At 38.8% G+C, this 27,142-nt stretch overlaps 1 protein-coding gene and 1 non-coding gene across 3 annotated transcripts in view; one reads left to right on the top strand and one right to left on the bottom strand.

The window, feature by feature from the left end:
- Window positions 1-27,142, bottom strand: part of Smad2 (SMAD family member 2) — a 91,282-nt gene that overhangs the window by 27,250 nt on the left and 36,890 nt on the right. For both annotated transcript variants that reach the window (XM_017796320.2, XM_008825895.3), the window contains exons 3-5: window positions 3,395-3,484; window positions 2,192-2,385; window positions 1,450-1,584 (exon numbers count right to left, since the gene is read on the bottom strand). In XM_017796320.2, coding sequence (XP_017651809.1) covers window positions 1,450-1,584; window positions 2,192-2,385; window positions 3,395-3,484 — 419 coding nt within the window. The remainder of the gene's footprint in view (window positions 1-1,449; window positions 1,585-2,191; window positions 2,386-3,394; window positions 3,485-27,142) is intronic.
- Window positions 23,565-23,672, top strand: LOC115068948. Its single transcript, XR_003848287.1, has one exon. It is a non-coding gene; the product is annotated as a U6 spliceosomal RNA (small nuclear RNA).

The raw sequence follows: 27,142 nt of genomic DNA, 5'->3' as shown, positions 1-27,142 counted from the left end.
CTGATGAGTGTCTTCCAAGAATGTGCCTTATGCCTTAAATTTGCTAGCATTACCAAGTAACAGTAATTTCCACATAGAAGACTTAAAATGCTCCCTGTCTTATCCTTCCTCTCTCCCTCTCCCTCACTCTACTTCTTAGTCAAAGCTTATGGAACAGGCTGAATTCTTCTATAAAGGAAATGTCTTACTCCAAGTCCTGCACCAATTCTCTCCTCATTCCTCCTAATGTCACAAAAAAGTTTCAATATACCAGCAATCTTGGTGGGGGGCTGGTGGATGGGGGGGAGGGTCAGGGATAGTTATAAATCTCGTCTTTTGGAATAAATCAGTAAAAACAAGATTTAATAAGAAACTATTTCATACCTGAAAAACAAGCTTTTAACATAAATGAATAACAAAAACCTTCTTTGTTATACTTTTAAAATTACTTTCAATGAACAAGCATTATTTTCATAATGGAACAACACACTTAAGAAATAGTTTTTTTAAGGTACTTGAAAGTCTGGTTTCTTGCATGCTTTTAGTTTTATAAATAAAATGTTAAACAGAAAACCATTAGAAAAAGACAACCGACAGACACTAAAAAAGCATAATATACTTAAATCCTAATTAGCTTCTGCTGGGAGAAAAGCAAAGAAATAAGAAATAAGTAATAAAATATTTTCCTAAAACTAGCAAAAACAGTAAGGGCAGATATTGTATTATGTAATATTACTGACTCACGTAAAACAGAGCAGTCAAAAGTAGAATTTGAGGCCCAGCAAGATGGCTCAGTGGGGTCTGAGCAAACTTGGTGATCTGAGTTCAATCCCCTGAATCCACAAAAAGGTGGGAGGAGAGAACTGACTACACAAAGTTGTCCTCCTGCCTCCACATGTGTTACACACAGGCATACACACAGTGAAATCTGAGAACCATGCAGTTGAATTCATGCACTTTTCATTAGAAGTTATTAAGGGTCATGAGAAACATAACTAAGTGGTTTTCTCATTTTCAGTGTTAAGTGTTGGAGCAGCTAGAAAACTCAACTGCCCATATTTACCTTAAACACTACCGAATTAAGAAAAACTGATTACCTGGCAGATTTTTTTAGTTATATTTGTTCCAGGAATACTTTTTTCCTGAACCATGTATTATGCTTGTATTCTGTGTCCCCTTCTCTCAATTTCAACAACTAAGGCAAACTTACTAAGATATTTTCCTTTTTTGTTTCTTACAGAACTTTGACTAAAGCCACTGCAAAAGAAAAAGAAATAAAAAGTAAAAATTTTCTCCCAACAAAAGCTGTTTAATATACTAGACATAAACATTACATAAAATAATCACCCAACAAAGCAGACTTTCCTATCCAAATCCAAGAGCATTCTGAAAAGTGAAACCATGGTGCTAGTATACACATCACAAGATTTTATCTACCTAAGTCTTAGGAGATTCACAAGGCAAAAGTACCTGGGATATAATTACTCTGTGGTTCAATTCCTGCTGGGAAATTAGTGTTTTCTGGAATGGAGTGAGTGTAGTCATCCAGAGGCGGAAGTTCTGTTAGAATCTCAGTGTGCCGGGGAACCAATACTGGAGGTAAAACTGAAAGAGTTAGAGAAAGCAGAGTTAGCAGCAAGGAGGCGGGAGGGGCAATATGAACTCAAAGTTTATCATTAGAGTTCATAAAATTTCATCAGAAAAGGCAAGGGAAAACTGGTCTTCATTAAACTCAGATTTAAGAAATTTTCTAAAAATGCAGCACCCCCCTTTAAGTTTTAAGCCTACAACTCACTAAACCGAAAGTCTTATGAGCTTTGCTAAGTGACTAATATATAAATGTTGTCATTCAAGTACTTCTGAAACCACTCAAAGAGCAAAATGTTTGAAAATAGGGACTACTGTAGATGCACATGTACAGTTCTTAGCTTTATTACTGGCAACAAACAGCAAGGGATTTCCTAGATATGTACCTTGATGTCCAACAGTGTGTTATCCCAAGAAATGGGAATATCCCTTTACCTCCAAGGTATTTATGCATAGACTTTTTTTTTTTTTAAGAAAGCACTTTAACTCCTACCAAATAATATGCTTAATTTAATACAGTTTATTACAATTTTAACAAAAATTCCTTGGGTCACAAGGAGTACCTAAGTAGACTTCAGTTCAGCCATTTAATTTAAAACCAGGAAACAAACCCTAATTTTCCTACCTGGTGTCTCAACTCTCTGGTAGTGGTAAGGGTTTACACATACTTCATCTTTTTTCAGATTAAAAGCATATTCGCAGTTTTCAATTGCCTTGAGTTCATGATGACTATGAAGATCAGGCCAGCGCCATAATCGGCAATATATAACATGTGGCAACCCTTTCCGATGTGAGACCTGAAGACGACCATCAAGAGACCTATTGGGATGCAAGGGGAAGAGAAACAAGGGAACTTTAAAAAGGAAAAAAAAAAAACAAAAGCAAAAACAAAAACTAGGTGTAGTCAAAGGGCTAAATACACTAAGCATAAAGAAAGAAATGACAGGCAATTAGTTTTAGTGAGAACCAGGAAGAAAAGTGCACTCTTGACTGGATCTGACCATGTAAGCAGCACCACTACAGATGTCTCCTATCATACACTATGCAATAGCTCACATGCCAATGAAAGAATAGCCTCTTAGGGGAAATTATCTTTTGTAAGAGGATCAATAAGGTTGTACTTGAAAAACTTTTTGTCACCATCTATCTTTAATAAGCTAAACTCTTTCAAAGGGCATTAATTCTGAAGGCAACAGATAGCCAAAAAAAGTAGTGTGAAAAATGGTATCAGCAGTGATGTGACAGCAACTTACTCAGACTAATGTGACTCGCTATTCAGTTGTGACTGTTCTGATATCTGAGGTATATTTATAAAGCTCACACAGAAATGCAGATGGTGATGAATGTGAGATGGAATGGACAAATACCAATATACTTAAAAGAGAATGAGGTGATTCAAAAAAAGATGACAGAAAAATAGGTTAGCCTGTTAATTGCCATAAGAGGTCCATCAAATATGTGTTAGTATAAAGATGAAATTTAGATGATAACAAGAAATTTAGCAAAATCTGGTCGATCATGAATCTATGCAAAAATTAGGCCAAAAACAAATTCATCTAACCTTGAACTGTAAGTATGTAATCATCAAGTTCTTACTCTTTAGGGGACACAACAATTTAAAGATTGAAAACTGAAGTTGAAATCAAAACATCAGCTGAAACATTTAATATATTTTTAATACCGGCAAGCAGGTATTTTAAATGCTATGCCTTATTTTACATTAAGTTTACATCCTAGACAAAATTACACTAAGCAACCCAGTAGAGGTCTTCCAAAACACCCCCCTCCCACAAGATCTCTAGGATTCCATAGAGGGCAGAATATTCACCTGGTTTGTTCAGAGAAGCTGTAAAGGCCTGTTGTATCCCACTGATCTATCGTATTTGCTGTACTCAGTCCCCAAATTTCAGAGCAAGTGCTGTGCATAAATTGAAAAACAAAAAATTGATGTGAACATGGAAGCATGGTTATTCAAAATACCATGATGTAAAACATGGAGAATGTACAGAATACTTCCTTCACCCAGAAAATATACACTGCTTCACTTTTTCATAGGTTTAGTGCTGGCGACTATATTTTCTATATGAAGGAAGCCAATAAAATGGAACATGTGACTCCAGATAAGTTATGATTATGTTTTTAAAATGTGAATACTAATGCTCTCTAGCCTAATGAAATCATACCTATAATGTCCTTTCCAATTTCCTTTTCTCAAAACAAGAGTTAATCCTATGCCATCAGCCTTACTGTGCTTCATTTTATTTTCCAGTTTTAAAAAAACAACAGTATATAAACACTTCAACTAAATGCAGCTGTCAATTATCAACATGTGTTTTTAATACAGGAAAATTTCCAGTTAAAATTAAACATTAATCAGTTGGATATGGTAGCACACACCTGTAATCCCAGCACTTGAGGGTTGGAGGATCAAGAGTCCATCACCTGCCTTAGTTGCACAGTAAGTAGACAGCCTGGTCTACATGAAACCCTGTCTCCGAGTAAGTTTAATAAAAATAAACTAGACACATATCCACAGTTAAGATTTCTAGGTTATCTGTTTCACTGAAAATTATAATTATTTTCTTGCCACTCATTTACAAGAGGAAAAATAGATAACTTGAAATTTTTTCTTCCCCATTTCTTTCTAGAACATGGGCAGTTCAAAGATTATTCACCCTACTTTTCCTGAAAGGAACTTTTGATTGCCTTGTCTCTCAGGTATGAAGCTGTACTTCAAAAATCAGTCACAGGTAAGTCCTGAAACCCAATTCCATTTCTCATATCCTACAAAGTCAACAAACTTTCAAAAACAAAATAAAAAATAAAAAAAGGAACATTTCAAGACAATTTTAAAAAAATAAACAATTGATTAAATTCCAATTTTACACAGCACTAGTGAGCTAACTACATCAACATTTCAAAGGGCAGTGGAGGAAGTACAGGCTTCCTGAGGCTAGGCAACAGTCATTTGTGAGGGCCCCTTAACAGTTTTCCTGACTACAGGAAAACCCTAGTTTAAGATAGAGCAACTATAATTGAACAGTTGGGGAAGAAAGGGAAGGGACAGAAAGGAAAACAGATCATGCTTGGAAATTCTCCTAGACAGCCTTGAGTGATTTCAGATAGTCTGACTTCTCTGTTTTATTTTTTAGACAGGGTCTCCTGTATTCCCAACTGGCTTGGAACTCATTATGTAAACCAGGCTGACCTTGATCTCACAGAGATTCACCTGCCTCTGCCTCCCAAGTACTGGGATCAAAGATGTATGCCACCATGCCCAGCTGATAATATCTCACTTTTAACATTATCAAACTACAAAAGTGACTGGGGGGGGTGCACAATAATTTAGACATTTGTTTCGCCACTCCCCAATGCACTGATTTTAAGACCACTGATTTTAGCATAAATGGTTCTTTTATATAAAAAGACAGAAAATACAGCATGGTACAGTTTAAATCACAGAATCACCTAAATTCTATCTAAGAATCTTGTGACTCTGAGTTCATAAAAGAAATAGTATACAAATAATTTGAAAACAATTTAAGAAAAATAACAAGAGTGTAGGTCAGAGATTATTCTGTTATGGCAGTAGGAAGAAGACGTCACTCAAGCTGCTGACACTGACATAAGAACCAGAATCTAAGGCCCAGAGAACTGAAGTTGTACTCTAACGAAACTTAAAGTAAATCAAAGAACAAACAGTAATTGCTAAGAACATACAATTGGTCTAGAAGCAGACAGACCCAGACCAAATCTAACTAAGCCATTTTCCAGCTGTACCATGCCATATTAAGTTTCAGTTCTATCACTTATTGTTATCTCTCTCACAAAACTAGAAAATGTATTTTAAAATATTCTAGTAAATAAAATATTTGCACATTTTCTCTGTGCGTGTGTGTGCATGCGTGTGTGTGTGTGTGTGTGTGTGTCCCCTCAACTGGTGTGAATGAAACACATGATCCTGCCTAGCCTCCTAAATGCTGGGATTACATGTATGCAACACAACATTCACTCAGAATAATTTCTTTTAAAAAAAGATTCAGTTGGGTGTGGTGGGGCACAACTTTAACCCCAGCACTCAGGAGGCAGAGGCAGGCAGACCTCTGTGAATTCAGGGCCAGCCTGGTCTACATAGTGAGTTCCAGGCCAGCTGGGGCTACAGGGAGACCCTGTTTCAAAAAGACAAAAATACATAAAAATATATAAATAAATAAAAAGGATCCACTTTTTATAACATAAAACTAGAGCATATGTGGTTATACAAAGAAACAATTTTAAAATAACACAAAAGTACACTAAGTGAAAAACATATCCTTAATTTATATATTTGATGTAATCACAATACAATAATTTTTAATTTCCAGACAGGGTTTTTCAAGTGTAACACACACAAATACCACTAGGAAAATGCTGAGAAGACAAGGGAGACTAGTCCTACCAGATTCAGAAGTACATTATAAACTCTCTTTTAGTTATAAAAGTATACAATTAGAAAAATACACTAACAAAACAGAGTGGAGATTCTGCTTCTAGTAATGTTCAGTAGCTTCAATCAGGTTAGTTTTCCTCTAGATAATAATAAACTCTGAACCAAATATGATACAAATTGCAGAAGAGGTATGCTGTGTTGCGTAAGAGCAGCATTTCCAAGACTTTGCACTTGAGGGCAGTCCCCTGTCTCAGCTGGCCAGGGCAACTGAAATTTAAGAGTAAACCTACAGTTTAAATGTAAATAAAGGAGCCACAGGTAGGAATCTTCAAACTATTATGAGCTCTGCCCAAATCCTTGACTGACACATGTAGATAGATACACTTTGAGAGTTTAATGAAACCAGTGGCTGGAAGTCTCAAATAACTGAGACTAGCCATTGCCAACATCAGAGGGAAAACCTGAGTTATGAAGTCACTAAAAACTACCTACTAAAACAAACAAACAAACAAAAAAAAAATCACAATTCAGAGGACAGAGAACAGAATCCCAAGTTTCTATAATGCTTCATCTTAAATATCTAGTATACAAAAGCTACCCCAGTCAGAGTAAAAGTCGACAAAAATAGGTCGGGTGAGTGCTTGAAAGTAATTGTCATGAATCTGCTCATGAACAGTCAGGAATGTCAACTAATGAAAACTATAAAAATGAATCAAATAGAAATGGTAAAACCAGAAATTACAAACACCAAAAAAATAATAATAATAAAAATAAAACAATGGTTTAAGAGTAAGTCAGTGAGTTTACAAATTAGCAGAAATTACCTAACCAAAACTTTTTAAATAAAAAGACTGATAAAACAATGTTACATAAAGAGAATAAAATAGAAAAAAATTGAAATAATATGGTTGAAACATTTGCAATTCTCAAAATATTTTCAACTTAGGAAAAAACTAAAATTATACAGCCAAGCAGTTCAATAAACACCAAAGAGTTTAAATTACCCAATACCATATGACAGACTATACCCTCTCCTTTGGAAATTTCTTATCTTAAATCTTTTCTAGCTCCTTGAGAGATTTATTGTTCTACAAATCAAGAGAGTTTTTCCTCAAAGACTTGAAAGCCAATGCTTTAAAGTCCTCTGTCTCTCAATCTAAGAGAAGAGTGATCTCTAACTTTAATAAACATCAAGTTAGCACACAGGCACGCCTAACTGCATTGACACTGAATGGTCCTTTTAAGGCCTTCCCCCACCACCCCCCCACTTCACTTTCTTGGTTCTGCCCAAGTCCCTATATTTTTCTTCCATGCTCAGTTGCCTCTATATAAGTCAATATTGAATTCACGCCTTCCCCCAATGCAGAAATTACTGAACAAAATTCGTTCTTACTGCCTTTAAATTCTGACTTATTTTTGGCATCCAGGGCAGAACAACCCATTCCCTACAGAGGCTTAAGAATCAACAATTTCTCTTAAGAAACAATGGAAGTCAGAAGACAATGGGACATCTTTACAGAACTGACAGGAAAAAAACTTTTTAATTCAAAAGTCTATAAACAACTAAAGTCCTTTGTAAAAGAAGTCAAAATAAAAATATGTTCTGATGAACTAAAACTTAACTTGTTTCTAGCAGACTTTGCAGAAAATAAATGCTAAAGGAACGTTCAGGATAAAAATAAATTTCAACAGAAGAACATCTAAAATTACAGGAAAAAATTAAAAGCTGAAAAATATGAATAGGTGAATACAAAAGGTGATATTATTTTCCCATGATTTCTATGAAAAGAACGTGGTAGGATCAAAATTTGGAATTCAAAGAACATGTGGCTCTAAACTATATACAACAGTAACACAAACACAACAAATGTAAAAAGCAATTGCATTGTTACAAAGCTTAGGATGTATATTATAGTCTAAGAAGCAACCAAAATTTAAACCCACAGATATCCTAAAGGCATACAGGAAAAAAAAGGTAAAAAAAAAACCCAAAAAACAAAAAAAACAGGCGTGGTGGCACACGCCTTTAATGCCAGCACTTGGGAGGCAGAGGCAGGTTGATCTTTGTGAGTTCAAGGCCAGCCTGGTCTACATAGTGAATTCCAGGTCAGCTGGGGCTACAGGGAGACCCTGTCTCAAAAAGACCAAAAAAAAAAAAAAAAACCTCCAAAAAGGTATGAAAAAAACCCAGGACAGTACTTTTCTAGTAACAAAGTACAAAATAAGACTTAAATCCATTCATAGCAATAGTAACTTAAACATCAACATACCACACTCAGAAAAAAGGTAGAGAATTGTCACAATGAAAACAAAACTGCTACACAAAAATGATGTATTTTAAATAAACAGTTAAGATAAAAAGCTATACAGACACTAAGTTTAATAAAGGAAATGGTACAACATCAGGAATAACAGTGACAGGAGGTAGAAAAAGGAGAGGCAGTTTAGGGACAAGCTCTCTCTATTCCTCTGTCTGACCAGAAGCTGGAAATATCCTTGGTCCTCTCCTGATCAGAAGCCAGAAATACAAAAAAGTATTTAGGGGTGCAAGGAAAACATCATTACCCCTGACCCCCTTACCCTCCTGGTCAAAAGAATGTAATACCTCCAGTCTTGGGTAGAAGGCCTAACATTGTAATCTGCTCCAAAGATTAGAACATTACATATTACTGTCTTTTCCCTCCCTTAACAGTTAATCCACTTGGGTCAGTCAATCGCCTGGTCAGGAAGGAGTTCACTCCCCAGGAAAGCTGACTAATCTGAGGACATACTAAACAAAAGGGCCTTGCTAAGATAATGTACTTATCTTCCCAAGAGGTCCCTTCTCCAGGCTGCCACTGGCACTGTGGAGCCTTCACACTTTTCTGAGTTACTCAGAAAAGTGTAACTTTCCCTTTCCTTCTTTTCTTTTTCTTTCAGATACTGGCCAGTACTTGAGCATGTTTTCCTGGACACTGTAGGTTCTGTTTCTCTGAAACCCCTCCTCCTCCCAACATGCCCCACTTGTCCACCCTGTGGCTGCCTGTCAACCTCCACTGCTTTCTTGGACCTATCTTACAGGACATGGTTGCTCTCTTCCTCCCTCTCCTCCTAGCAATTGCTGAGACAGTTTGTTTGCCCTGGTGTTTTCTCTCAAATTCTAATAAAACTGTCCTTGAGCTTTCTTCCAAGCTTATTTCTAATTTTTTTTTAATGAGACTAATAACCCAAAAGAGAGAACTCCAAATTCCACAATATCAATAAAAGACTATTACTACAGATAAAAAAGACATTTCATAAGAGGGTCAATTCATGAGAAGACATTAAGAGTCCTGAAAGCATCTAAAATCAGTGTCAAAATACTCGAGGACTAGGGGTATAGCTCAGAGGTAGGGTGCTTGTCTAGCATGCAGAAAGCGGCCACAGTTTGACTCCTAGTAAGCACTACAGGAAGAAATAACAGCAACAAAACACACAAAGCAAAAACCAACAGACCAATAAGAAATCAGCACCAGAGCAATGTCCATAAAGCTAGTTAGGAGACAGACAGAAAAGCGTGCGCACACACACGCACGCACGCACGTTAAGCCACAGAAGACCTTTACAATATTATCAACCATCTCCAACTAAATATTCACAGAATTCTAAAGTGAACATAAATATTTTAAAATATATACCATACATTAGATAATACAAAGTCAATGAAATTTAAAATTAAAAACACATCTAAAATAATCAATTAAAAATACATCTAAAATAATCTCTATCAAAGAAGTCATAAAATAAATTAGAAAATACTTTAAATAATGACTCCATAATATAAAATGTTTGGGGAAGATGGAGTGCAGACAACAAAGCTAAGACAGATTTGTAAAGAGAAATTTACAACTTAAAAAGCTTAAATTATTTTTTAAATTTTTATTTATTATTTTATGTATATGAGTGTTTTGCCCGTGTGTATTTCTAAGTGCACCACATGTGTGCAATGCCCCCAGAGGCCAGGAAAGGGCATCACAGCCCCTGCAACTGGAGTTACAGATGGTTGTTGCTTGTCCTGTGGGTGCTGGGAACCAAACTCCTCTGCAAGAGCAGTCCATGCTCTTAACCACTAAGCTATTTCTCCAGTTCCTAAAATGAAATATTCTAAGTTGGGCCTGTAATAACAGTTACTTGGGAGCAGGCTACATACAAAGTGAGTTCAAGGCATGTCTTGGCAATTTAGTTAAGACAAGTAAAAGGAAAACTTTATGAGGGAAAAAAACTAGATGTGGTTGGTAGCATAAGCCTGTTATCTCAGCACTTGAGAGACTGAGGCAGGAAAAGCACCAGTTCCAGACTGCCTTAAGATCAAAAGCAGCAACATGCCTTACACTAAATTATGCTTCTATACATTTAAACAGTATTAATGAAGTTGGCAGGACCCATCTATACAGTCCTCAAATGTGAAAAGCATGAACCTATAAAAGAACAAGCTGTTTGTAAATACTACAGACAGGAAGTCTGAAAAAGATCTGTTATGTGAAATAAACAAAGCATTCCAAAAAAGAGGGGATTTTTGCTGTTGTTTCTGTTTATCTTGTGGCACTGGGAAGATTGAAAGTTTTATTTATGATAATAACAATCTCCCAAACACATTAGCTCAACATTTTCTAAGTTTATTTTACCATCTAACTTCAGAACATTCGTAAAACTGTTAACTGTTGACAAAGATCACAAAAGGATCTAATAACTTATGCCTGATTAAGTTTAACACAGTTTACTAATACAATTTACACAGATTACAATATGCTGAACTAGGGTATAAAAGACCACAGACTATCTACAATGGTATCCTCACATCAATATGAAGACAGAGGAGCAAGCACACCTGAGTCAGTCATTTATGCAAAGTCCCACAGGTTCTTTGTATGAACATAGTTTCTCTAAGACAAATGGATTATGTAGCTTTCTTACTTACATATTCAACTTGAACAAGCAAGGGCTGGGGAAGAGAGATGGAGCATCTATTAAAATCCTAAGGATACCAGTATGTCAACCATATTTGTCAGTATATAGACCATTAGTTATCACTGTATTAATGAAATTATTTAGCAATAAACTTGGAGGAAATCCTTATCAAATTTTCCTACTAATCACATTTATAGGAAGTATCATTAAAATTAACTTAGTTCAATTCCTAGAAGCTATGCAAAAAAGACAGATGTAGCAGCATGCATCTGTAATCCCAGGACTCCCTTAGTGAGATGGGAGGCGAATCTCTGAGTCTCTGAGTTCTGGGAAAACTCAGAACTCTCACTGGCTGGCCAGCCTGCAGTACACAGCATAGTTACAGCAAGAGAGCCTGCTTCAGAAGGCAGGAGCACAAAGATGCCTCAAATTGTCCTCTGACTTCCACAAGTGCTCCCCTATCACCTGTGCACACATCAGTATGTGCACACACACATACACACACACACAAAATTTTAAAAATCCTTCCTCTAATAATAAACTTACATTTGAAAACTCAAGTTACAATTTAAAATCTAAGGGCTGGAGAGATGGCTCAGGGGTTAACGCCACTGGCTGCTCTTGAAGAGGAACTGGGTTTTAGTTCCCAGCACCTACAGGGTAGCTAACAGTTCCAGGGGATCTGGTGCCCTCTTCTAGCCTCTTAGGGCACCAGGCATGCATGAGTGTACTTACAGTAATACATGCAGGCAAAACACTCATACACATTAAGCAAAAATTTTTTCAAAATTAATTTTTTTTCAAAATTTAAAATCTGGTGTTTAATTTTTAAGTTGTATCCTAGCATACATATTTTATGTACCCACTTAAATTAACATTTTGCACTTTGGCTCAATCATTCACAAATAACATGTCTGTGTATTAATTATAATATACTTTTTACATGAAGGGAATGTATATTTATTCATTTTCTTGTTATAAAAAGCAGCAATCAGAACTAAGTTCAAGAAAACACTTACTTGGCATTGGACCTCCTGGTGCAAACTTGTTACACCAGTGCTCAGCAGGCTAAGGCAGGAGAACTGATTATAAGTTTCAGGCTACTCTAGGCTACATAATGAGTTTGAGGCCAGCCTGGGCTACATAGAAAATTCAAAGCAAGTCTGAGTTCCCATTACATGATGAGATCCTATTTTAAAAACTTAAGGGCTGGGGATGCAGCTCAGCTGTAGCATGCTAAACTAGCTGTTTATGGGTTTAAGCACCAGTTCTGTAAAAGGAAGGCACTAACTTTGTACAGAAGAAGACAGAATTCAAGACATCTTTAAACTAGTTTTACTGTTCCTGTCATCTGTATGATTTACTACCATAATTAAACAACCAAAGTGAAAAACTTTTTTTACTAATTTATTTTTCATGATGTTCTTACCTAAAGGAAATGCTTCTTCTATAAGCCAAAAGGGCTAAGACTCTAGCATGCCTCTAGGGAAAATTAAATCATGTTAAATACCGAGTAAAATTAAAGCGATAACCAATTAGAATGATATCAACAAAACAAGTGTCACTTAAGGCTCTAGCTCTTGTAATATGAATTTGTACGGAATAATCTGTAACTAATCACACATCATTAATTATTCTATTTATGACAGACTAGTCCTTCCTATTCTTACGAGTAGCAAGCTTAAAAGTTTGTATTTTAGATAACTTAGGAATCAAAGATGACTAATAGTAAAAAGAGGTCTCCACAGCTGTATGCCACCATCCCTACAAATGGAAAAGAAACTGTCTATCTACCTCTATCTATAGTTTTTGTGTGTGAAGGCTAGAAGGCAACCTTGGATGGTGCTTCAAAGAAACATCCACCTTAGAAAGTGTGTGTGTGTGTGTGTGTGTGTGTGTGTGTGTGTGTGTTGAGGGGAAGGGGGTATTGAGGCCAAAGAATCGGCCCCCACCTTTCCACCTTTTTTTGAAATGTTTTAGACAGTGAGTCTTTACTAGGTGGCCCAATGGCTTCTGGAGATTCTGAAGACATGAAAGATTACAGACTCCAGTGCTACTGCATCTAGCTTTCATGCGGGTTCTGGGGATCTGAACTCAAGCCATGAGGCTTGCACAACCAAGTGCTTTTACCCACTGAACCATCTCCCCTAGCTCAATTCACCTTATTTTATCACTGTTGTTTTTTTTTTTTGACAAGATCTCCCTAGGCCCAGCCTGCCTGAAAATCACTATGTGGACCTCAATCTCAGAGAGATCCACCTGCCTCTGCATCCCACCCAGTGTCCAATTCACCTTATTTTATTTTTTAATATTTTATTTATTATTTTATGTGTATCAGTATATTGCCTGCCTGTATATGAGTGCATCCGTGTCATGCGATGCTGTGGAGGTCAGAGGAGGACTTCGCATTCCCCTGGAACTGGAGCTAAGGATAGTTCGCAGCCGCCATGTGGGTGCTGGGAACCCAGGTCCTCTGCAAGAGCAGTCTGTGCTCTCAACCGCTAAGCAATCTCTCCAGCCCCAATTCACCTTATTTTAAAGACAGGGTCTCTCACTGGACTGGAACTCACACATTAGGCAGCCAGTGAGTCCCAGGGATCCACCACTGCCGCCTCAGTATTGGGATTATAAGCACTTACCACACCTGGCTTTTCTATTAAGTTCTCACTGACAAAAAAGGAATCTATTCCATATATTTAAAATTTTGTTATATGCCACTTTATAATTTAAGAAGTCACAAAAACTAAAATTCTGTGCTTCCAAATCACTTTGGCTTTTAAGAATTTCTAGGGGGCAGAGGATGTAGTTCAGATGGATGACTGTTTGTCTAGGATGCCCGAAGCCCTGGGTTCAATCCACAGCACTGCAAAAAAAATAAAATAAAATAAAGGGTGTGGCAGTACATGCCTGCAATCTAGCACTTGGAAAGTAGAAACAGGAGGATCAGGAATTCAGAGTCAACCTCACCTACAGTGAGAACAAGACCATCTGGCTGTAAGAGACACTGTCTCAGGGAAAAAAAATTCTGAAATTCTTGTCATCTGTTTTCAATTTGGATCCTTTATTCTTAAGCACTTTACCAGCTGTGCTCTCTGCCCAGGTTTCTCTATAGCTTTTTCACTTTCCTTCTGTCACAATACGAAAGGTCCACAGGTTTATGTTCTTTAGTTAGCATCTGTCTTGTCACCAACATTCCTACTTGGTGGCCATGAACTTGGGAAAAAGCTTTATGATTTTCCTGGCTCTGCTCATTATGTAAAATATCCCGTTTCCTTTGCTTGTATCCCATAACTACTGCTCTCATCCACTTTCTAGTAGCACAGCTCTCCTGAGTTGATGAGACTGCTTATCTGTCTCTCTTTAAATAATGGGGCTAAGTATCTCCTCTGCATTTTACAGAAAACACCAACGAAACAGTCATTTTTATGTATACACACACATAGACAAGAGCACAGTTTTTCCCTTTTAGAATATAAGCTCCTCAAAGGCTGAGTAAGGACAATGTTTTCTCTACACTCTATAATATGCCTACTACAATGTAAAAACTCAATACACCTATAGGGAAAAAAAAAAGACAAAGACATTTCAAATCTATATTAATTAGGAACAAATTATTAGGGTTCACTGTTCACTTGAGATAAAATTTGTAATGCACAACACAAACCTTAATAGTACTATTTTGAGTTTTACAAAACATAAATTGTATAATCCTCAACCCTATCAAAACCATCCCTCATGCCCTTTCTCAGTTAATTTCTACCCTCCATTCCCCTACTCCCATTTTTCCACCCTGTTTAGTGCCTTCTACAATGCCACATAAATGCAACGATGCAGTATATTCTCTTTGGGATTCAGTTTGACTCATCATGATGACTGAAATTCATCTATGTTCATGTATAGAACAGTGATTTTTTTTTCCTGTGTATGCTGAGTTTTCCATTATCTGAACAGACCAATTTGTTTAGTCATTCTTTTACTGGTTGGTACCTGACCTGTTGCCAGGCTGTGACTACCATGAATAAAGCTTCTATGAACATCCAAGCTGTAGTGCAGTTTTTTGTGGCCACCCACTTTCATCACTGTTGGTAAATACCTAGAACTCTTGAAAGATTAAGTAGATGTATGTTGAGTTCTATTAAAAACAAACAAACTGGTGCCTCTTCCTCCAGAGAATGTACCATTTTACATCTCTCCCTCAATATTTGAGAGCTCCTGGGATAGTTGGTCTATCCAATTATATTCTGGTGGTTATACTGTGGTACTTCCTTATGGTTTCAATCTGTATTTTTCTGGTGACTAATGATATTGCACTTTTCCATTTCCTGACTTGGTTCTTTGTATCTTCTGTGAAGGATCCAAAACTTCTGACAACTTAAAAACTAAGATTACTCATGTTTTTTCACTATTGAATTAGAGAATTCTTTATAAACTTCGAGTGTAATCCTTTTTCAGAAATAGTTTTTGCAATTATTTTCTCCCACTCTGGCCAATGCATTTCTAAACTATCTTTTGATGAGATGATTTGAAAACTGAGAGTCTAACTCAGCTTTCTCTCATGGTTTTTGTTTTCAATGCTCTTTAAAAAAACAGCTTACCAAAAAAACAAGAAGCACGTGGTGGCACATGCCTTTAGTCCCAGCACTTGGGAGGCAGAGGCAGGTGGATCTCTGAGTTTGAAGGCAGCCTGGTCTACATAGTGAGTTCCAGGCCAGCTGGGGCTACAGTGAAACCCTGGCTCAAAAAGACCAAAAAAAAATTTAAATAAATAAATAAATAAACAAACAAACAAACAATTGGCCTATACTCATGTTTCAAATACATTTATTCCCTGTATTTTCTTAAACACATTTTACAGTTTTAGCTCCTGGATGAGAATGATGGGTGACTCATCTGGAATTTTCTCAAATGGTGGAAGGTCAGGTCAGGCTTACTCTTCCATGCAGATATCCAGCCATACAAGTATGTATTATTCCAAGCCTTCCCTTTCCCTATAGGATTGCCATAGCATCGTTATTCAAACACTTCAAACAGGTTTCATTATTTTATTTTGCGTGTGTGGGGGCATATGTACATATGCACACCACAGTGCACATATGGAGGTCAGAGGGTGTGGGGACCTAAAGGCCCCACCTTGCAGAGGTATGAAAGGAAGTTACTGGGGTGCAGCCTGACTTGTTTTCAAAGTCTGAAGGATTCTACACTGCTGAGGAGTGTATGATCAGCACATGACCATCCTTAAGATACACCCTCAGGGGGGAGGGGGATTTCCAGATGCCTTTATAAGCTCTGTAACACCTGCAATAAATGAGTCCCTGCTTGACTAGGCTCCCCGTTTCGCCTGAGTGTTCCCGGTACTGGAGGTGGCATGGGCTGGCAAATGGCGCGCTTACTCATCCCCAGTCATCACTGCGCGGGGGTCGCTGGTTCGAACCCCCTGCAACTGGCGCCAAACGTGGGGCTCGAAGGAAGGTGAAAAGAAGAAAATAAAGAAAAATAACAGATTGGGGCCAATTGAAAGTTCAGGGTAAGCGAGATCCGAAAGATGGGTAACGCAACTAATAAGCCCAAGGACCCGGCGCTTAAAGCTCTGAGAGATGCTTAAAAGTAGGGGGTTGGATCTGTCAGGTCAGGCCAGCTTCAGGGCTTCCAGGGACCCATGCTCAGGACCCATAGGTTCCCTTTTCAGAAAGGCGGGGTGGAACAGAGAGCACGGGGTCGGCGGTGAAAGCCTCACACCCGACCCGTCTTGAAACACAGACCAAGGAGTCTAACACGTGTGCGAGTCAGGGGCTCACGGGGGACCGCCCCCAGGCCAGCTGCTGCCAGGAGGATTTAAAAAAAAAAAAAGCAAAAAATAACACCACCGTTGGCAGTGTGCCACGACTGGCTCCAGGACGGCTGGGAAGGCCCATCCCATCCATTCCATGGGCAGCCGGGGAACGACCTCGCCCCCTAGTGTTACAGCCCCGCCGGTAGCAATGCTCACCAAATCCCGGGACCAAGGGAGCCCTTAGTAAAAGCCTACAATGTTTTCACTGACTGGGGCAGATTTGGAGCTGCAGTGGTAGTATACCTGGGGGCAGATGAGAAACCAAAAAGATATGGCCACACTTGTGATGGCTCAGCTCAATTCAAGGAACTCATGGCCATTTCTTTCTGACAGTATTCAGACTCATATGCTCCTTAAGGAGAGAGAAGCTCCTACCTTCTTACAGCATCTTAGGGGTCACCAAGGATTGCCTGGGCTTTTATCCCAAGGCAATGCAGAGGCAGAGCGCCTCTGCAACAGCCAGGAGTAAACCCCAGAGGACTCAAGCCCAATTCCTTGTGGCAAACGGATGTCACACACTATGTTCCTTTTGGAAAACTTAAGTATATTTTTGTGTCCGTCGACACATTCTCACATGCCTGTTGGGCTACCGCTCAAACAGGAGAGAAGTCTAAACATGCTCAGTCTCATTTTCTTCAATGCTTTGCTACGTTGGGATTGCCCTAAAGAATTAAAACTGATAATGGACCATGTTTTTTGAGTAAAACTTTACAAGATTTCTTTTCACTTTGGGGAATTCAACACAATGCAGGAATTCCCTACAATCCCCAAGCCCAAGGTAAAGCCATTATAGGACGCAACCATGAAAACCTAAAAATTCAATTACAAAAACAAAAAGGGAGATTAAGCCCCCACCAACAGTTGGGTATGGCCTTATTCACTATTAATGTTCTTAATTAAAAAAAAAAAAAATCCGGTGGAATCCCGGTTTCAGAAGCACTGGGGAAGATAGGAGCAGAGACCTGAGGTATGGGTAAGGTGGAAGGACCCCATTACAGGGCAATGCAAAGGCCCAGATCCATTGCTAACCATGGGTAGAGGCTTTGGCTGTGTCTACCCTACAGGAGATTCAAACCCCATATGGGTGCCTGCAAAAAACCTTAAGTGGGTAGGCCAGGATCTGACTGATTAGCATGACGGTCCATGGGCAATAGTTCATGAGACAAAATTCCTCTCTTTATTTATATCCATCTGAGGTGAAGGACCCAGTTCCTTGGCTTCATTGCCAGTCAGCCTCTTTGACAACTGGCTGATTGGCTAAAAGTTACATGGTCTCAGAAGTATTTCAACTTGTCCTACACCATGACTTGCTTTGTTTCTCTTGATAATGCTTATCTTTAAGTGTCTTTACCAGATAATTCAGTGACAGAGGACACCTGGAACTGCCACAGCCCACCTCCTCACGATTACGGACTCCCCCAGGAACATACCCCCTCCAGTTGCCCACACTTGGCTAACCAAGTTAGGCAGGGACTAAGACTCTCACAGGCTGGCATTACCCACATGGGTGCCCTTAATCATGACACATTCTTAGCCAAGAACAGATAAGATGTCCCATGACAAGCACTCCTAAGACAGGACATGCACATGGACAGGTGCATGGTCCAATGACGGGCAAGGCTTGTTCAGAGGTGACACAACCTAAGAAAGGCAAAAATGCATAAGATTAGAGGAAGGAGATAGCCATCTCTCCTCGGGGAGCTGTCTATGAGATGGGTAACCCGTGAAATAAAGTCAGTCCGGCCTTAAAATAAAAATAAAAGGGGAAGATGTGGGGACCTAAAGGCCCCGCCTTGCAGAGGTCCGAGAGGAAGTTATTGGGGCGCGGCCTGACTTGTTTTCAAAGTCTGAAGGATACTTCAGCACTGCTAAGGAGTGCATGATCAGCACATGACCATCCTTAAGATACACCCTCAGGGGGGAGGGAGATTTCCAGATGTCTTTATAAGCTCTGTAACACCTGCAATAAATGAGCCCCTGCTTGACTAGCCTCCCCATTGCGCCTGAGTGTTCCCGGTAGTGGGGGCGGCATGGGCTGGGGAACTGCATGCTTACTCATCCCCAGTCATCACTACGCGGGGGTCGCTGGTTCAAACCCCCCACAAGAGGGTAACTTGTGGTTGTCGGTGCCATTTGTCTCTTTCTCTTTATGGCAGTACCGCACCGTAATTCTTTAAGTCAAGTAATTTAAGCCCCTAACTTAGTATTATTGAATGCTTCAACTAAGCAAGTATGGTTTGTCAGCTCATTTTCTGGCAGTCTAAACATTTAAGTTGTCTCTTGGTTGGTCTCCTCAAGAGGAAGAATATTTTCTTTGTTCTTTGTATTTTGAGTAATTTAGGATTGTATACTGGACCCACGGAGTTACATGATGAGGATTCTAGGTTCTGTTAACATTCTTCCACTATTAATTTTTGCTTTGGTAGGTTGGAGTCAAGCTGAAAATATATTTTTTCAAATCTTTAGTGGGGCAGTCCCATACATGCAGTCAGCCGGTGATTTTCATCAATATGTAAAAATATCTGGGGCTCTCCCCTGTGTAGCTCACTCCTTGCTGGGATTCTCCTCTCTTTTCAGTGCAGTATTTGCCAAAACTCTGATCTGTGGTTCTTCAGGCTAGCATGGCAGCAGGTTTTCCACCAAAATTTTAGCTACCTTGCACATTCTGTGTGGATAAAAGCAAAACCCAAGATACCATTCCCTTCTTCCAACTGACAAATGCTCTCCAAAATACACCCATTTGTTTCTCTAGTACCTTATGCCTCTTTAGTTCTGTGTAGTCATGTAAGGAGTGTCAGTCTGAGAGAACCACATACCTGACTACACCTGAATCACAACTCCCTCATTATTACCTCTGATTTCTTTCAGCAAAGCTTTGATGTAGAAACCTTCTATCATTAAAGAAAAATGTACTCCTAGGTGTTTTAGTTTTACTGATAATTCATACATTTTTTTTTATTATCACCTCCCTTTATTTGAGCTAGTATTTATAAAATATTGACTTCTAAAATACTTTATTTACTATTTTTATTTTATGCACAGGAGTGTATTGCCTGCATGCCAGTGCACCTATGTCATGCAATGCCTGCGGATGTCAGAAGAGGGCATTTGATCCCCTGGAAATGGAGTTACCAACAGTTGTTAGTCACTCTGTAGGTGCTGGGAACTGAACTCAGGTCCTCAGCAAGAGCGGCCAGTGCTCTTAACAACTGAGCTCTCTCCAGCCCCGAAAATTCTGATTTTTAGACAGGCAGTGAACCTGTACAGTGTAGCCTTGCTGAGTTTACACATTTGTTCTAGTAGCTGTAATAGAATCCTGAGGATTTCCTACGCTAATAATCATGTCACCTACAAAGAGAAAGAACACTGCTCCATTCCTTCATCTTTATTTTCTATTTTTTAAATTTTATTCATTTATTTTTATTTTCTGTATATGAATGTATTGCCTGCATGTATGTAAGTGCACCGGTGTTGGGCCTAAGGAGGTCAGAAAAGGGCGTCAGATCCGTGGGAACTGGAGTTTATAGACAGTTGTTAGCCACCATGTGGGTGCTGGGAAATGAACCTGGGTCCTCTTCAAGAACAGCCAGTGCTCTTACTCACTGAGCCATCTCTCCAGCCCCATCATATATAGTTTTTAACAATCCAAAAATTAGTATCCCAAATGACAAACCCTAATAAGTGGCTCAAGGGGCAATGGCACTTGCCACCAAGCCCAATGACTTGAGTTTAATACCCACGACCCACATGGTAGAGGACAGAACTGACTTCTGTAAGTTGACGTTAGACCTCCACACCCCCAAAAGTAAATAAATGCAAAACAATAAAAATATAATGTAGCAATGATTGTTTTAAAATAAGCATCTCACCAAATAGAAACTCCTATTTATGGAGCAATCTGAAGCTGAAAAAAATGTTTTCATTGGTTAAGATGTTTAGGTAATGTATAGACTAACTTATTATTTATACTTGCCAATGCAAATTCCATAAACCATCATATAAAAGCTAATGGGGGGGAGGCTATAGGGAGAACTTATTCAGTATCTATCATCCTCAAACTGCTGTAGCAAAGTTAGGAGAAATTATATCCTCTTATAGATAAAGGCATAAAGATAAGGATAGTTTTTTTTTGTTTTTGCTTACAACCAACTCTTATTATTTCTAATTATAGTAATAAACTCAGTTCTTCCAGATTTTTAACTCAACAAAAACAGAAATTCAAGTTAAACAACAACACAAAAATCAGTCTGAAAAAACGAGAAGCCAGAGATACATCTGGTATTTCAGGCTTTTGAAACAGAAGGTTGGTTGTTTGTGTTTCTTCTGGGTCCTCTGTCTTCACGGGTTGACCAAAATGGAGATTAAGGTCAGAGAGCTGTAACTTGGAGAGCTCTCTCATCTTCATCTCCAGAGAAATTGTGTTAATGTTTTTAATGATGGTTTCCACCTTTTGCTTATGGTCAGGATTATCATTCTTAAGCATCACCGAATCAATCACTGTCTTTGTCTTTTCCTGAATCCCAGTGATTTTTTCCAATTTTTCCTCACTCCTTTCAGATCAACGCTAGGTGGGGTGAGAGGGCGGGGTGATAAGGATAGTTTTAAAAGAAAAAAAAAAAGGCTGGGATTATGAATCTAACCAGAAATCTTACTTATTTCAAATCTGATTCAAGCATTTATTGATCAAAGTTTCCAAAAAGCTTCAAAATGACCATTTTACAATACTTCCCACAATAACCTGAAAGCAGAGCTAGAATACTGAATTTGAAGAAGGACTAACCCAGGTCTGTGGAGGTGGTTCAGTTGGAAAACTGCTTACCACTCAAGCAGGACAACCTGAGTTTTGTCCCCACCTCCCCCCATAAAAACCCAGGCACAGTGGCAGATGACTATAATCCTAGTACTGGGAAGGCAGAGAAAGGAGGATCCTTGGGACTTGTGAGTTAGCTAAGTCCAGGGAAACTGTTGAACTTCAGTTCAGTGAGAAATCAAGCATACTCACACCTGAACATGTATTTAAATACATCCACACCCATACCCACACCCCTTGGGGGGGGGGTGATAGTATAATAGAAAAATCCCAATTAAAATGGTTACAATAAAATATTCTCTGAAAATAAAGCATCACTGGATAACTTAACAGATTACTGTGGTCAAATAGAATTGAGTCAAGGGAAAAAAAGGTTTAACCTTAAAATGGCAGTTTCTTGCAGGTCCTCCTATTCTCAATGTACTTCCCTTTGTCCCCAGCCCAACTTGGAACCTTTGGTTCCAAAGGAAGACAAAGATAAAACATGGAACAAGCTAGCTCTGGTGAGTCTCCTCTCACTGCTCAGTATTACTACCCACAACAAACTCTTGTCAAACTGCATTCTTCACAAAGATATCAGGGGTTTTCTAGTCACATCCAGCAATATGCATTAATGACAAATCTCTTTAGAAAAGAAACTAAAAATTCTGCCTGATCCAAAGCAAAACTCTTGTCTCACATTTAGTTCCCAGCACTATCCAGGTGTTGTTTTTGAGGCCTGTCAAGTTCAAGGCTGGCAGAAGAAGAGAGGGCTCTGACATGAGGAAACTGGCAGAACCTTGTGAAAGTCAAATGACCAAATACCGAGTCTCCTCTCTTGATGTGCTCTAGCTATAGTAATTAATTTTTCAGGCTGCTCTGTCTAGATCACGCTGACCCAACCCAGTTAGGTCTTTTGACCCCTTCAAGACCAGACAACATCAATGACCTTACTAGTCTATTCAGTCCATGGGTAACTCTTGCACCTTTTACTTATCACATGTTCTCTTTACTACATTGTTCTAAGAGATAGCTTTGGCTGGTCTCTCACTTTTTAGGCTTTTTCCATAGGTGTCAGGTGCCAGTCTATGTATCTCTCAAACCTCAACAGACACAACTCAAACTGAGAAGCCATTCTGAAGACCTTCAGTTGAAAGGAAAAGAGATTAATACTTTCTTCAGGAAAATTCTTATGAAGCGGTCCTTCTCCTCAACTCATATTTTATATGGCCTATAAGTGAGTGGTTTAAGTGTAGCAATGCTCAGCAAGTAAAAAGGTGCCTGCCACCAAGCATGACAAATTTGTTCCTTAGAACCCACGTGGAGGGACAGAATCCATTCCTGCAATTATCCTATAATCTCCACATGCACACCCTGGCACAAGCACACACACGCATGTGCACAACACACCAAAAACAAAAAGTGTAGCAATGCTTTTCTCAGGAAATCCTCTCTCCAGGTCCTACAGGAATGCTACTGCACCTCAATTGTGAATGTAGGTTATTTCCAATTCAGTGTTCTCTCAATAAATACCATAGGATTTCTATTTCTTTTTCTATCTGTTATAGTTCTCCTCCAGGAAAGATATAAGCAGGACCTAGCTAACCAATGTTCCTGTTCTAACAGAAGGAAAGAAAAAAACTTGTTCAAAGACAATGAAGAACTACTAAACCATACTCAGACTATGGGATTAGGTGACAGCCTGCCAAGTTTTCAAGCAAAATCCCCAAAAGAGTTGTTTGTAGATGAGGTATAAGCCAATGTTAGACTACACCAAATCAAAATGCAACCCAGTCCCAAGCTAGTTCAATCCTTAATCAGATTAAAGCAACCAGCCTTTCTCACCATCTACCTGACACAGGTAGACCACTCTCATGAAACCATCATTTGCAGTATCTACAATTCTTTTACATGTGGATTTTTTTAATGCTGTGACAGCTTACAAGTGAATTTATATGACATATGAGGGGGCAGGAAAATGTGAATGACAATCAAAAGATTAGACAGGCTATAGTATTAGACTCATGCTAGATTTGGCAGCACATATACTAAAACTAAAATGAAAACAGTGAAGATTAGCAGGGACCCTGCGCAAGGATGACATGGATATTCATGAAGTGTTCATTATTTTTTTAAAAAATAGTAGACCAGGGGCTGGAGAGATGGCTCAGTGGTTAAGAGGACTGGCTGCTCTTGCAGAGGACCCGGGTTCAATTCCCAGAACCTTCATGGTGTCTAACAACCATCCATAACTCCAGTACCAGAGGATCCAACGCCCTCTTCTGCACTCCGTGGGCACTGCATGACGTGGGTACACTTACATACACGCAGGCAATACACTCATACACATAAAATAAAAATAATAAAACTACTTTAAAAAATAGATTAATAGGTGTTCCAGAGAGTAGAGTTGACAAACATACTTTAATGAAATTATAAATAGAGCAAGGAAAAGAGAAAATTGATAGAGAATTATAAGAGAACCTAGATTCTATATAAAAAACTAAAACTGAGAAATATTTGAAGGATGTATTAGATGGATTTAACAGTAGACTGGTACCATCTACTGTAAGCACAAAAACAGGATCAGTAAACTCAAAGATATGCCAATAGAAATAGCCAAATTCAAAAGGAACGGGGAGGGGGGAAGAATAGAACAAAAGAGACAAGACATGTTTGTTTTAGCCCAAGTACAAGAGAAGAGTTCAAGTAACATAAGATACCCCAAACTGGTATCTTACTGTGTCACCTCTCTACAGTCCTCATATGGTAATGCCTATTACAGGTCCCTTGAATGCAAGTGTATTTACCATATTGTCAGTGGGGACCATACACCTGGAAGTGCTCTACTACAGGAAGGAAGGGAAGCTAGTGGAATACTACTGTTAAATGTTGTCCTGAACAGTTATAATCTTCCCAGAATGTAGTTAGTCATGTAGAAATAATGTGAGCAAACTGGAATGGCTTCAGTTAAGGCTGGAAACAGACTAAGGATACTAAGAAAATGAAGTGGTTATGACTATTATTGTAGCTATAATGAGTCTCTCCCCAGAGCCAATACAATAAATCATAGCACAAGAAAAGTAAAAATGGTGCTTTTGCACTAAATATTAAAAATTAAAATTATAGAGGGGGTGGAGAGGTGGCTCACCAGTTTAAGAGCCCTTGCTATTCTTGTAGAAGACCAGAGTTTAGTTCCCAGCCACCTACATAGGGGTTCACACTTGTAATTCCAGTTCCATGGGATCCAACACCCTCTTCTAGCCTTTGTGAGTATTACACTCACACATGTGGTGGTACAATTATGTACATGGAGGCAAAACACTCATATACATAAAAATAAAATATTTTTAAAAATTAAAATTACAGGAACTCTTTAATCTGGGTATAATATAGGAATTTTATAAAGGAAAAAAAGTCCTGTTGTAGGTAGGTGTTTTCTCTGAAGTTAATGATAAAAATGTCCTGTGTGGGCTGGGAAGATGATTCAGTGGGTAATAAAAAACACTTGCTGCGCAAATATGAGGACCCAAGTTGGAATCCCCAGAGCCCATATAAAAGCCAGACACAGTGTGAACATCTGTAATTCCCTAACTCCTAAGCGGAAATGGGAGGCAGAGATAGAAGCACAGCCCTGGAAACTTGTGATCCAGCCAGCCTGGCACACAGTGGAAAACAACAGAAACCTTGTCTTAAACAAGTGGAAAGCAAGAGCCTATACCTGAGGTTTTCTCTGACCTTCACAGATACTCCCTGTGGCACCAGCATTCATATACACGAATGTGCATACATACGCATATATCATATACACACAAAATAAAAATATTTTTAAAAAGTTCCATGTCAGAATGTATCATATACATAAATGGGCTTTGGATATTATAATGCTAGGAACACGAGATCTTTCAAAACTCAAGAACTATCAATATGGGCATCAGATATAAGGTCAAAGGTATTACAAAGTGCCTTTCAAAGTATTTTATAGTATAACCACAACCCACACACTTTAACAATTTATAGACAGAACCAGAACATATAATGTAATTGCATGCCTCAGTGATAAAACTGCATCTATTACTTATAACCTCAAAGTTCTACTCTGCATTTATAGTTTCATTGATCTAATTGATTTTACAAATAAGTGTTATACATTTGAATAAAATGCATTACATGTTACACAATGCTGCCTAGCAGGAACTTTTTCTAAGCAAGGTAGACAGTACAATTAAACACCTACAATTTAACATTTATTCTCTTGAAAACTGTGAAAAGAAAGTGAAGACATGGAACATGTGGGAATATTTCAAATAAACTATATTCATGGCCAATGCTTTATAGTTTACAAATTTCACACTATTTCAACGGGCCAGAAATTGTATTGTGAAAGTACTCACAAAGCAACACTGCTTTTCCCACATGAGGAAGCAATAAAAAAGGTAGAGTCACATCCCTAAGAACTGAGTGAGTTGACTCAAAAACAGGCTATCAAAGTTGAAAGGCAGACCCCCTCTGTTTTGGAGGACCACAAGGACTACCACTCGCCCCATGCATAAATGGAGGGAGAACTGCCCTCTTCTGAATATCATACATAATTTGGGTTCAAAATTACTTCTCCACAGCACTCGGGAGGCAGAGGCAGGAGGATCTCTGCGAGTTCAAGGCCAGCCTGGTCTACATAGTGAGTTTCAGGCAGCTGGGGCTACAGGGAGACCCTGTCTCAAAAAGACCCCCCCACAAAAATTACTTCTCCGTAACTATTCTGTTTATCCAGACAAGAGATACAAATGAAAAAATCAGAAAATAAAGTTGAAAATCTGAATACAGTTACTTGATTACCCTGGTAGCTGAACATTTAGAAAATTCAAATGTCAGGGGCTGGAGAGATGGCTCAGTGGTTAAGAGAACTGACTGCTTTTGTAGAGGACCTGGGTTCGATTCCCAGCACCCACATGGCAGCTACAAACCGTTCTTAACTCCAGTTCCAGGGGAATCTGAAACACTCTTCTGACCTCCATGGCTCTGCACAACGTGAGTGCACTCACATACATGCAGGCAATATACTCATATGCATAAAATAAGAAACAAAAAGAAGAAAATTCAAATGTCAATGATTGCATTAAAAATAAAGTTTTTTTAATCCTGGAGGGGCACAAAACTACTCAGCAATACAAGTTTCACTGAAGAAGAAAACTGGGTGAAAGAGACCAGGGGTGGGAGACTTATTTCTCAAATGTATTCAATCACATGTATGTACTGCTTTAAAGGCAACATACTTCTGGAGGCAAAAACGTGTGTTCGTGTAATCCCTGAGAAAATAACAGAATTGCTTGGCAAGTTTTTTGAGACAGGGTCCCCTATAGCCCCAGCTAACCTGGAACTTGCTATGTAGACCAGGGTGCCTTTGTCAGTCTCATAGAGCTCAGCCTGCCTCTGCCTTCCAAGTACTGGGATTAAAGGTATGCACCACCACACCCAGCTGGTTTCTTTTTCTTAAAGCAGGGTCTCATTATGTATGTAACCTAGGCTTGTTTGGAACTCACAATCCTGTTAGCCTCTAAGCACTAGGATTACAGATCACCAGCTCCACCTTAAATTGCCTTTT

This window comes from Nannospalax galili, unplaced genomic scaffold (genome assembly GCF_000622305.1).
Source record: "Nannospalax galili isolate Female #2095 unplaced genomic scaffold, S.galili_v1.0 scaffold169, whole genome shotgun sequence".
Lineage (NCBI taxonomy): Eukaryota > Metazoa > Chordata > Mammalia > Rodentia > Spalacidae > Nannospalax > Nannospalax galili.
Note: the sequence above shows the minus strand (reverse complement) of the source record. Positions and strands in the feature narration are given on the sequence as shown.